Source organism: Labrus mixtus, chromosome 7 (assembly GCF_963584025.1).
Source record: "Labrus mixtus chromosome 7, fLabMix1.1, whole genome shotgun sequence".
Classification (NCBI taxonomy): Eukaryota; Metazoa; Chordata; class Actinopteri; order Labriformes; family Labridae; genus Labrus; species Labrus mixtus.
This window is the reverse complement of record NC_083618.1, coordinates 10,725,097-10,737,381: the sequence shown is the minus strand read 5'-3', so window position 1 is coordinate 10,737,381 and position 12,285 is coordinate 10,725,097. Positions and strand designations below refer to the sequence as shown.

Here is a 12,285-nt window from a genome sequence, read left to right as displayed (position 1 = left end):
CAATTATCAAAATAAGTCACCCGGCAAAAATGTCAACAATATAAAAAAAATAGTCCTTATGGATGTCTTTAAAGCTTTCTTATTCTTCAATACTTTACAGAATGATTCATCAAATGTCTGGAGTTCAATAAAAAATAATGATTTGTTTGGAAGAAACTGAAGAAATCTGGCTTAATGAGTATGATGCTTACCCAAAAGACACAACATCTTTATCACATTAGTCACATCAGTGTTGTTGGACTTAAAATAAAACAATAAGACCATACTTGAGGACCTAACAGCGTAAACATATTAGTAGGGCTTCTTGCTGGCCACCGTACTCAGCACTATAAATACATCCATGCCTCAGCAAAGGAAAATTCTACGAAGCTATTGGGTGCTTGTGGGTAATTTGTTTAATGCTGCAATCGATCATGGATGTTTCATTGTTTAATGTTTTAAACAATTCCAGTAACTTTTGGTGACATGTTTTTTTGATTATGAATACGGGTATGACAAGAACTTTATGTGAAAGTTGCCGCCTATAGAAGTAGTAATTTTACTCACAAGCACTGCACTCTGTTTACATACCCAGTAGAAATGATATACAAGCTGCAATTTGCCACGCTGCCCAATAGTAACTATTCACAAGCTGCACTCTGTTCAAGCTAATGCCATGTGTCGGCTTCGCAGCTCATGGCCATAATCATTCCCTGCAGGATTTTGCTGGCTTTTAAGTGGTTGTTGCGTTAGTTACTGGATGTAACTCACAGTTTTGTGAGTATGTGCAAAGATCTCAGCCCCAGCTTGGCCAGTTTACAGGCTCCACCTCAAAACTCCACAGTCTATGCTCAAAACTCTGAGACAATTTTTACTCGCTGCCAAATTAAAGGGTAGTTAAGTACTTATAACACCCACGCTGACATTACTCATCTCCCTTTGGAGATTAGCAACATCATTAAACAATGGGGCAAGCTGGGCCTGCAGTTAGACGTACTCTCGGAATCAGAGCTACATCCAGTAACTACTATTTTTATTTTCTACATGCTCTGCCCTCTAATGGTCTGCGCTACAGTTACCACAGGACGCGAAGGCCGTTAAGAGATAAATGTACAAGCTGGGCCCCTAAGTGACAAGGCTAAAGCAAAAACTAAAAACAATGTTCTGACTGCCTAGGATCCTCCATAGAGAACTCCAGAAGGCTATGTCCCTCAGCTCCTGGGCAGTCATGTGCCGCCTACAGAGCTGCTGATGCTTGGATGCAGCTTGAGCCACCGAAGCCGTTACTGGGGATTTAAGGAGACCCAAACATACCAACGGGTGATATGCTGACATCATGCCCAGCAGCAACAAACTCTTGTCATTATTGGTGCAGTAGCATCAGCTCCGTGGGCCAGCTGCTATGTACTCCTACGACATGCAGGTGGTCATGTCTCGGGTATCCAAATACAGACCTTGATACCGCATCTGCTGGTTCTACTGAACCTTAAGATCCAGGATAGGCCTCACACCTCCTGATTTATAGGGGAACAAGAAATATGTAGAGAAAAAAGCTATCGCGGCCTTCAACTGGGAAACTGCCATAATGGCTCCTTTCTCCGGAAATAAGGCCTCCTTCATTGCCACCCTTGTTGCACCGTTGGGCAACAAGGGTCTCAATCTGTCCTCAGGACGCAATGGGGTGTAAACAGACTTCACACTAGAGACACATCCTCCATAGTCCAGTCACAACCAGTTACACTAGCTCTGACCAAGATACCAGCTTTTCAAACCCTGTAGACCTAAAAAAAAACTAACCCTAAATATCCTGCTTAACAGTAGCACTCACTAAAACGGTTGTTCAAGAATGTTAGGTGACCAGGGTAACCCCAGTTCTCTGAAAACTGAGTGAGGTATGTCATTATGGGAAGTGCCAACTGGAGTGATTGGTCACGTCAGATGGCGCTTCCAATAGTGTGATACCGAGCGAGTTTAAGGACAGCAATTCAAGGTTACGTGCAGGTTATGTGTCCTACACAACCAGCAAAGGCAGCTATATGACTATTTTGTCTGTCTCAAAATTGACTCCCTCATTTACTAGCCTACTCCAAAATTCACTAGTAGAGAGCATAAACTGAGATTAATCACTTTATAATCATCTTTTTAGGGTTAGGGTTATGTTAAAAATATGTCTTGTTAAAATTGTTTGTATATATTAGTTTCATCTACAGTTGTAGTATTGGTGCCAAGCTAAGAAGGAACTCGGGAACTCAAAGACACTGTACATGCATTTGTTCAAAAAGAAAGAAAGATCAAGACAGAACAGTAAGAACAAACATTGCAACATTACACACAGGTCATAAAGACAACAACATATAAGCCACAGATAAACAGAACACACATCACAACATTAAAAGCTCTTTTGGAGAGGTGAGTCTCGAGTAGTGATTTGAATGTAGATGGGTCAGAGCAGTGTTAAATATGTGTGGGGGGTGAGGGGGGTAGCTGTGCAGAAGGCTGTATCCCCCCATATACAATTTTCAACTATGGATTCAATAAGATTGAAGTCACTGGGCAGGTAGTAACAGACATTATACTGTACACGGAGGGGACACATTTCCTGTTTTCATCTTCCAATAAAACACCTCTTTACTGCCTTTATTCTGCCTTTAAAATTAAGATGAGTCTGTAAAGATTTAATAAATGGCCTCTAAAGATGAATTTATTACAACACCCTTATGTTACTGTCTCCTGCCTAATAACCAAAAAGGTATTTTGTTACAGTGAAGTCACTAGAAAAACCAGATGCTGAAAAACATTTTTAAAACCTCTCAGCATCTTAGCAATCCTGGATGCTCAAGCATCCGTGATGGTTGTCTCATAAAATTGAACGATTTAGAAAAAAATCAGACAACACAAATTCAACAGAATGTTTTAATTAACACTGATTTCATAACATAGTGGATATAGCCTATAATTAAATATGCTTAACACCCCTAAAAATATATTGCTTTTGCGACATTCAGTGGTTTCTTGTCTTGTGTCCATAGGTCATCTTCAGGAAAACGGTATGTAATAGTTTAGTGTGGTTACACTTACAAGCACATCGAAGCATACCTTCGGACTAATCCCAACACACCCAGAAAGCTTGAAAATGTGATTGGAAAATATTCTACTGTCAATGTTGTTTGAATAAAGTAGCCCATGTGATATGTTCCAGATGTTCACAGTGCAGGGCTTTGTAGCAGGTAATTAGTACAAACTGGTGTTTTATTTGTATGATGTAATTAGCCCTAACAACATGCTGAAACTAGGGGTTTAATAGAGTTCAAAATGTACAGTCTATGGCAGAGATGGCCAACTTTGGTCACAGCAAGGGCCATATTCATTTAATTCTCACTGCCAGGGGGCCAAATTGTAGCATACAAAAACAATTACAGTCGATTATGTCTCAAATTTAACTCAACACATACCAGTGATCAAATATTATTATGGACATATTTCTGGTTTTGATGTTTTCAATTAATTGATGTGTAAAAATTGACCTGGGGGCCACATTGAGGGTTGATGGGGGGGGGGGGGGGGCCGCCAGTTGCCCACCCCTTGTCTATGGGTTTCTCGTATTTCTATAAAGGTAACACGTCCAGAATAAGCGAGCGCTGGGAGCAAGGCGATAATTATCTTGACAGGTGTTTAGTCTCTGCTGCTGCCCATCCAGTCACGCATCCAGATGTTTGTGTTTTGTAAGCAACGCGGAAATATGTGGCCGAACAGGAAGTAAAGACGCGTTAGCTAATTGATTTTCTGACCTTTGGACTACGGTAACGTTATAAAACATTGTTTATTCAGCTCACAAAATACTCCACCGACTGCCAGTCGCCTCTTGACTTTATCCTGGCGACCCATTGCTGCTAACAACGCTAACCACGGTCGTTGCTAACCACGGCTCTCTACTCGTGTGTTTGACTCTCTCTCTCTCTGGGAGTGTCAGAGGAGTGTGCTGCTGACCTCGCAGATAAGATACTACCCTGCACGTCCAGCAAACTTATATCACAATACAGCAGCATGCTCAGGATCTAGACTTCATTGTAGGTGTGCAGTCCGACAGATCAACATACATACTGTGTACCTACACTTTGCAGAGGACCTGAAAGTTAAGAGAGGTAAGCGAGGTAAGCACTTAACCAATTTACTTCAATATGAAATGATATAATCTTTGTCGGTGACTTAAAGCTTACGGAGCGTTTAACCTTCGTGAGCCTTGAAATAGGTGCTCCACAATGTCTTAAGATTAGCTTGAAAATTGGCACGACTGTCTGTGATGTTGTAAGTAATTTGGTCATTTTGTAAACAGATGTATTATTGACATCTTAATTCAAAAACTAAAAATAAGCAAAGAGACTTTTGTGAGGACACTCTTCGTTTCGCGCATTAAGTCTATCTGCTAGGTTTCCTTAAGCACATGAGTTGAGGTTTTTGGGCGCACATCTTCAAGAAACACATAACCTGCTCAGATAAGCAGAGCCCGACTGAAACAGGAGTTTTGATACTGATATGGCTGCAGACAGCTCTAAAGTTTAACTTAGTTGACCTTAATCAAGTGGCATTTTAAATCAGAATAACATCTTAAAGTGCAGACTTTTCAAATCAGATGTTATTCAGATTTAAAATTAAAAAAACATTTCTCAGATTTCACCACCTGAGCTTTGTTCAGACCTTGTTTGGGTTTTCAGGCCCACACGCTTAGTTCACTCTCACTATTCTCTTTTACACTTTGATGATTAACAAAAAAGTGTTTGGACTTTTTTTTTTCACCATGCAGCTGTGATATGACTTTTTTTCCACCATGCAGCTGTGATATGACTTTTTTTTTAAATTTATTCTCAGAACATGTGGCTGCCCATGCTTGGAATGACTGCCCTGCCACACCTGGGAGGGCTATATGGAGGTTACGTCACACGCAAAGAGGTGAAGACTTGGTACAAAACCCTGCACAAACCATCATGGCGACCACCCAATGCAGCGTTCCCTGTAGTGTGGACCTGTCTATATACAGGCATGGGGTAAGCGCCACGGCGAAATGTTTCTACAGCCTTTTATTCTACTTGATGAAACCTTCCAATCTTAATGATCCTACGTTCTTAAACTTGGTCACACAGGTACGGCTCCTATCTGGTCTGGAGAGAGCTTGGAGGTTTCACCGAGGATGCACTGGTTCCACTGGGACTTTATGGCCTGCAGCTAGCTCTGAACTGGTCCTGGACTCCCATCTTCTTTGGTGCACACAAGCTGAAATTGGCAAGTTTAATACATAGATGTAATCATTATTGAACAATTAAAAGGAAGTTTATAAAGGATATAGCATATGGTACAGCTGATTATTGTACATGTTAATTGAACACCCTCTTTCTGTCCAATTTAGGCTTTGATTGAGATCGTGCTTCTCACTGGGACTGTCGGAGCAACCATGGCGTCTTGGTATCCCATCAGCCGCACAGCCTCAATGCTATTGGCGCCCTACCTGTCATGGCTGTGCCTTGCCACTACCCTGAATTATTGCATATGGAGAGACAACCCTGAGAAAAAAGAAGAGTAGGAGACCATCCTCTATGCTTTGAGAAAATATACTAATGTTTAGAAGCCTTTGATTTTCAATATACTACTGATATCTCTAAAGGTTGAAATTACAATACTAGCTTTTCAAAGATCAATCAATATCTGCAAATGTGATGACAAATGTGGAAAATGCAATGTTAAAAACTTGTTACTTCAGAGTTAGTCCAGCAGACTTGTTTGTGCCCTCATAAGGAAGCAGAGCACACCCGGCGGTATACCACAAAGCAAGATTAAAGGTCTGTTGAGCCGAAAGTTTCTGTGTTTTTTACGGCTTTAAAAGAGCTGTGAAATTGCTTAATTTCTCTTAATTATTACATCTGAATGTTCCCTGTGGGCTTTATAGATCCTCAGCTTAAGTAATATGTTTATGTAATATCACAGAACAAAGCCGTACAGTAGAACATATCGTATTGATCACAACACGTTTAGTGATGTATTTAATTTACCCCCCTCCAGTCTCACTCTGCTCTTTTTTATCAGCTGATTGCTTTATTTAAACTTCACTGTTAATTTCAGCTGATAATAACCCACGGTGAAAGAAGGATTAGGGCACATAATCTGAAGAAATGCATGTTTATGTTTAATCCTGATATTTTGTAAAGTCTGTTTAACACGGCTGATTGTACAATGAACAAACCGATGATAAAAATGAATCTTATTTGATAGATTTCAGTCAGTAAACGACTTTCCCTGATACTCAAGTTATTTCCACAATACTTTCCATGAAGTTAAAGCATTAGAAAAATTACTGTGCCTGATTATATCGCTGAAATTATGAATTGTAGTGTGAAGTTGTCACATTAGAAATAAACGAGATGCATCGACAGTTCTACTATGTGTACATGAACCAAAACAGTAGTTTTCTACAGCAGATGTGAAGGTTTTTTTAACACAATCACTTTTCTATATTCCACACCTCTTCTCATTATATCAGTCCGACCAAAGAACACATCTGTTGATGCTTCATTTTATTGTGGTAGAAGCGTCACACGACACACTAAATGCCCTCTTTAATGTGATTGGCTCAGAGCCTAAAGCAAGAAAGTGAAAGTTAAAATAGGAAGGTCATAACCAGCTTTGGTATATGTGATAGCTCTAACTGTGACTTATCTTTGACTAGCCAGCGTACTTAAAGAAAGCCTGTGAATGATGAACTCATTCCGTGGTATACCCCTCTGGACAGGAGTGTCACTGTTTGCAAAACAACCTGAACGACTGTAAAACAACCTGCCTGATCCATGTGTAGTCAGTCAAATTTACAAGGTTTGTACTAAAAAAAAAGTGCATTCATTCAAAGCTCTTATGACCTGCAAGTAACCTTTCTGCAATACCTTTAAGGCTTCATGTTTGAATTGAATAACCATCATAGATTTTTAAAACACACTCCTGGTGTTTTTCCAGTTGAGTTGAAAACTGCATTGGTTTGCTTTTTTATATTAAAAATGTTCCGTGAGCATTAATGATGAAGGACATGTTACCTAATAACACACATTGAAATAAAGATTTCTATTAAACAAATCACCAGTGAACACATTCATTCTGCAAAGAGCAGATTTTTAAAGCCTCCTGGCGTCAACACGTTCATAAAAATAAAGTCGGTAAGTAACCTGCAGTAAGATTAGATTTTGGGGAACCCTAACCCTCGCTTGAAACAAAGTGATTTCAGTATGGAGCTTTAACTCTGCTAAGTATTTATCATTTGAATTATTTTTTCAGCTTGTGAGTAAAATGAAAACATTGAAGATCATAATACTTAAAATGGTTCAAAGCTTTAAATACTATAAAAAGTTCCAACCAAATTTCTTAATATATCCTCCAGATAATTCAACTTACAAACAGAAAAAACAATGCCTTTGAGTTTTTTTCTGGTCTAATGTTTATGGATGGACATTTTTTCCTCATTGTACACTCATTCTTCAGGCTATGTAATCAAGATAACAAGCTGTAGGTTACATTTTTTCTAAAAGTCAAATCCGTTATGGTAGATCATAAAAAACAAGTCAATAAAGATAACATCAATAAACTTTATTTCTATACATGAAAAGAAAACAGAAAAAAAAGAAAAATACAGAGGCAAGTTATTTTTCAGGAGCTTTTTCAGGAACCTCTTCTGGTGATTTGGAAAATCTCTCCATTATCGACTTCCACAAACCCTTTTTTTCATCGTCCATCTGTTGCACACTCCCTGTGCAAAGACAAATATAAGTTCACTAAAAATCACACTTTATACGTTACATAGACTTAAATGTCACATTTATTTGGGGTACCTGACAAAAGCACTCTACACTCTTCCACTGTGACTCCAGTAAAGCTTGTGTCACGTACACGAGGGAACTGTAAACATACACAAAGACGCATTAAATAAGGTTAATCTGTGCATCCTGTTCTACACACATTCAATAATACAGTGGAGACATTGTTGTAGAGATTTAGATTTGTTTCTCAAAAACAACACTGTCTGCAGAGTTTATAGAGTTGAACGTATAGTATAATATACTATAATAGAGTTTGTAAAAACCTTTGTACCGACCACAAAAATATTTTATGAATGTAATCAAAATGTTACAGCGGGGACATCCTCTCTGAGAACATAATGGAGAAGTTACTTTTTAACCAAGACTTTAAAAGAAATGTAACAACACATGTTTAAAACAAGGAAACAATTCATTAAAAGAGCTCTTCATCGTACAGAAAAGAATCACATGAGATGCGTATGAGTGCTTACTCGCTGTCTGTAAACGCTGCCGTTGATGCGGGCCAAACTGTCGTACATCTGGTCGCACTTCTCTGGATCCGAGATCTAGTTGGAAAAAAATGTATTGATTGGCCAAATGTTAAGTGCAAGAAACACCAATTGTGATTGTAAACGCTTGTATAATCTAACAGAAAAATACAACAACTTTAGACTTTCTACTTCAGACAGTGTGCCATTTAAACACAGAAAACTGAAAATAAAGAGATCATCACAGAATTCTCCTACAGGATGGTAGACTTCCTGCCACTCATCTGTTGGAGCCGTACTGCCCATCTTCCACCACCACAGTCGAGAGGTTGATAGAAATGAATACGATTGTTCTTGCTTTATGAAATGTAAGTTTTACTGCCTCAAATGTATTTTTTTTTTGTCTTGATTGACAACATTAGTGCAACATAGTGATGTTATTACAGGAATATTTAAGTTTCTCTCGCCTGGTTTGTTTGGTATCTCTGTGATTACGGTAAAGAAGATTAATTGACATCTAATTACAGATGATACCAGTGAGCCGGGAGCGAAACCTTTCCCAGCTAACAAGGTTAGTCTAACCACCGTAATCAGAGATACTTTGAATGGTTCATCTGTTGCTGTCAACACAGAGGTCAACAGTTAGATGCATTCAGTCGGCCGACTAGCACATGCACCCGGCCCCGCTTGTGGCATACCATCATGCCCCTGAACTAATGGCATATGCCGCTGACTTTGGGCACATGCTACTTCACCCCAAGTGGTATTCCAATTTTTGCAATCTTGCCGTCACATAAACTTTTGCAAAATTATAGTTTTCTTCCAGGTTGAGACAAAGACCCTGATGCAAAGTACTGCATCACTTTCTTGTTATGTCAACCTGCTCCCAACACATTATCTCTTACATAATGCACACTTATTTAAAAAAAAAAAAACACACATCAGATTTTGAATTAAATAATAAACTAAAAAGTAATTACTCAGAGTAACTACTTCATACGTTGTGTAAATTTAAAGATATTGGGAAATGTCAATTTGGACAGCTGTTTTTGTTAATTTATTTTATCCAACATCATTAGTACTTATCCCTCTACCCTTACTGTAAAGTAAGTAGTGTCAAAAGAGGCATATTTTCTGTAAGACAGAAGTATATAGTTGTAAGTGTAAGTAACTTCTTAAACAAGCCACTTATGAAACAATGTTTACATTATAAGTGTTGTGCTTTTCTGGTTTGTTCATATAAATAATGTCATTTGTTTAGGTAAAATGTGGCACACTCTTAAGGCTATTTTTATGTACATACCAGATAAGGCTTTTTTTAGGTGTTTAAACATTGAATAAAGCAGTCAAGGTCGAGGCTGTTAGCTCTCATCCCAGTTATCCACTTAGCTTAGCTCAGTGTGTTATGTAGCTGACAGAGGGACAGGCGTGTGTCCTGTTAGTTTCGTACCTGTGTATTTTCGCCCTCACGGAAAGCTGAAGCTACCCTCTGCCGCAAAAACGTCCCCAAATCACGACCTTTCTTAGATTCGTCCCGTGGCCATTCCTCGCAGAGCTTTAAAAACCGACGATACCTGGTGGCAGACATCTTTGGAATTTAAAAATCTATTTAAATATCGACTTGTGGAAACCACGACTGAAGTTTGAGCTTTATCGCACGCCGTACGCGGTGTTACACCAAAACTCTTCCGCTTCCTGTCGTCGTCCCCCCCACCCTCGTTGCTGTTCCTGTCGTTTTCGTCGCACATTTGCAAGATGAGCGGATCAAACGGTAAAAAGGGTTCTTCCTCCGGTGTGATGGAGTGGATCGGTTCAGCTTGTCGTTTCGCAGCAGATAGAAACGACTTCAGAAGGTGAGCCACTGTGAATAAAATAATATGGTGATTTGTCTGAACAGTGTGATGGTTGCCCTTGTAGCTTAACACACTGTGAGATTCGGCCTTGGACAATCTCTCTCAGTTCTCTAGACAAGTCAAATCTATTTATTCTTTACTATTGAAGCTGCAGCACAAACCAGTGTTAAACTACTACTACTACTGTGTTAAAAAAGTGTTTCACTGCTCGGGAAACTTCACCATGAAGACTGAGTGTTTATTGCATGACCTTTGTGAGCCATGTGTTATTATGTGGATTTCACAAGGGCTTGTGTTGTAGAAAAATATTGGGTAAAATAATTTCAAGCCTCATAACATGAAAGGTTTCACTTTTGTGATATGAAATTGGCTGGATGGATATCTGCTAAGACAGGCTTGTAGATGTGGGTGCATACAGTAATGGAGAATTATTACAACATTTGAATAGAGAAGAGACTAAATATGTTTGGCTTTATTTTCAAAGTTATTTTTTTATTATTTTTTATTTTACAGTTGAATGCCTAAAAACCAAAATAAAACTCTATACCTCATCAACATTTATATGTGGTCAGGATGCTTATTATGTGACCACAAAGGGTTTGGTTTGGGGTCTTTTTCCATATCAAACTAAAAAAACAACTATGCCCATTGTCCAGCTGGTCATTTTATACCAGGGGGCCCTACGGACGTTTTATCTGGCAGGAGTAACCTGGGAGTACTTGTATTTTCAACTGGCCTACTGCTGTTGTATTTTATGATGTTTGCTGCGAATGCCGGTCCGGACAGGACTTTTAAATATAATTGAATGTCTCTTACATTAAAGCCCTTTTTTGTCAACAGGAATCTTCTGGTCAACCTGGGCTTGTTTGCAGCTGGTGTTTGGGTTGCAAGAAATTTGTCAGATTTTGACCTCATGTCTCCTCAGCCTGTTACATAACCTTAAAAACCAGGATGATGGTAATCTCAGCAATTTTATTCATTTACTTTCAAGCAATTCGCTGATTTTTACACTTGTTTCAACTCTTTGACTTGTTTTTTGTTTTTTAAGGTGTCTTGGACCAACAAAGAAGAAACAATGGATAAGAACTATTATATAAAAAAATCATGTTGTTAACCTGGATTAGTTTCACTTTTCTGTTTAAATCTAAAGAGAAGAATTTACATTCAGTTAGGTCTTTGTTCTTGTTATATACAGGGAATAGGTTTGTTCAGTCTTTGAATTATTATTTTTTTTTCTTTTCTTTTTTGTACATTTGGTGTCATGTGATCCCCACTGCTATGTCCACTCAGGAGCTCTTTGTTGCTGCCGCTCGTCAATGTCTGTCTGCAGGTAGAAAATCCCTGTCAGTCTCCCAGAGTCTAGACCTGGCTGTTCAGGTCTCAGCCTTAGATGTGGGATTGAAACCAGCTATATTGTATGACAGCAACAGGGCAAGTGTAGATCAGGTGCAGCAGTATTTGAGCTCCCTGCAATCCTCCCAGCTTGTGTCTAAATCACTTCACACATTGGATTTAAATGGAAACACTCTTATTGTAAATCCAGTTGCCGCCAGATTTAATTTAGAGCAGCTGATTGATTATGGAAATGTGACCGTTGTTGATATTTGTCACACGCTGGAGAAGCCCACCATCACCGACCCACTCAGAGCAGAGCTGAAGAGCATGACACACGATTTACTGCTTCTCCTCAGAGCGATCGAAGACCTGAAGGAGACTGACAAAGCTCATACTGTTGGAGAGAAATCCGAGGAGTGGAACCTGTGCACAGTGTTTGGTCTCTTACTGGGTTACCCTGTCACATACTGGTTTGATCAGACCAAGAGCTTTGAAAACTGTTTGTCTATGACCCCGCTGACGGTGACCACAGCTTCAGCAGCGTGGCAGGCGGGCCACAGATGTTGTCTCTACTCCTTCAGCGTCCCTGCGGTTCTCCTTGAAGAGATGCAGCACAAGCTGGAAAACTGGAGGATTTCTCTACGGGAAAGATTTCAGCAGCAGAATGTGCTGAAGGATCTCACAGTCTGTCAGTCAACGGTCACTCTGCCCTCTGTCTGTTTGTGATGCTAACGTGTTTGTCTTTCAAATAAACTGTTCAAGATTTATTTTTTGTTATTCATTTTAATTACACATAACAGC

General features: G+C 39.3%; 3 protein-coding genes across 4 annotated transcripts; 2 read left to right on the top strand and 1 right to left on the bottom strand.

The window, feature by feature from the left end:
- Positions 1 to 3,716: 3,716 nt before the first annotated feature.
- Positions 3,717 to 6,406, top strand: tspo (translocator protein). The gene is made up of 4 exons (XM_061042836.1): positions 3,717 to 4,121; positions 4,846 to 5,021; positions 5,118 to 5,256; positions 5,381 to 6,406. Exons 2-4 carry the CDS (start codon positions 4,849 to 4,851, stop codon positions 5,552 to 5,554), a joined length of 486 nt encoding a protein of 161 aa, XP_060898819.1. The 5' UTR covers positions 3,717 to 4,121; positions 4,846 to 4,848; the 3' UTR covers positions 5,555 to 6,406.
- Positions 6,407 to 7,584: 1,178 nt separating this feature from the next.
- On the bottom strand, positions 7,585 to 9,961 carry LOC132977914 (ubiquinol-cytochrome-c reductase complex assembly factor 2). The gene is made up of 4 exons (XM_061042837.1): positions 9,747 to 9,961; positions 8,300 to 8,374; positions 7,842 to 7,908; positions 7,585 to 7,759 (listed from the first exon to the last, which is right to left on the bottom strand). Exons 1-4 carry the CDS (start codon positions 9,882 to 9,884, stop codon positions 7,653 to 7,655), a joined length of 387 nt encoding a protein of 128 aa, XP_060898820.1. The 5' UTR covers positions 9,885 to 9,961; the 3' UTR covers positions 7,585 to 7,652.
- A 30-nt stretch (positions 9,962 to 9,991) lies between these two features.
- On the top strand, positions 9,992 to 12,251 carry tomm6 (translocase of outer mitochondrial membrane 6 homolog (yeast)). Of its 2 annotated transcripts, XM_061042835.1 has the most exons (3): positions 9,992 to 10,149; positions 10,990 to 11,106; positions 11,198 to 11,337. In XM_061042835.1, the coding sequence occupies exons 1-2, from the start codon at positions 10,052 to 10,054 to the stop codon at positions 11,084 to 11,086; spliced, it is 195 nt and encodes a 64-aa protein (XP_060898818.1). In that variant the 5' UTR covers positions 9,992 to 10,051; the 3' UTR covers positions 11,087 to 11,106; positions 11,198 to 11,337. The 2 variants fall into 2 exon arrangements, with proteins under 2 accessions (XP_060898818.1, XP_060898817.1); XM_061042834.1 differs by lacking the exon at positions 9,992 to 10,149 and having other exon boundaries at positions 11,198 to 12,251.
- The last annotated feature ends 34 nt before the right edge of the window (positions 12,252 to 12,285 follow it).

Excerpts from the sequence above, each read along its gene's own strand:
- tspo (XM_061042836.1), top strand. The coding sequence starts at position 4,849 with ATGTGGCTGCCCATGCTTGGAATGACTGCCCTGCCACACCTGGGAGGG. Across the intron at positions 5,022-5,117 it reads TGTCTATATACAGGCATGGG|GTACGGCTCCTATCTGGTCT; the intron begins GTAAGCGCCACG and ends TTGGTCACACAG. Across the intron at positions 5,257-5,380 it reads GTGCACACAAGCTGAAATTG|GCTTTGATTGAGATCGTGCT; the intron begins GCAAGTTTAATA and ends TGTCCAATTTAG.
- LOC132977914 (XM_061042837.1), bottom strand. The coding sequence starts at position 9,884 with ATGTCTGCCACCAGGTATCGTCGGTTTTTAAAGCTCTGCGAGGAATGG. Across the intron at positions 7,909-8,299 it reads GCAGCGTTTACAGACAGCGA|TTCCCTCGTGTACGTGACAC; the intron begins GTAAGCACTCAT and ends GTATGTTTACAG. Across the intron at positions 7,760-7,841 it reads GTGTAGAGTGCTTTTGTCAG|GGAGTGTGCAACAGATGGAC; the intron begins GTACCCCAAATA and ends GTCTTTGCACAG.
- tomm6 (XM_061042834.1), top strand. The coding sequence starts at position 11,254 with ATGTTGTTAACCTGGATTAGTTTCACTTTTCTGTTTAAATCTAAAGAG.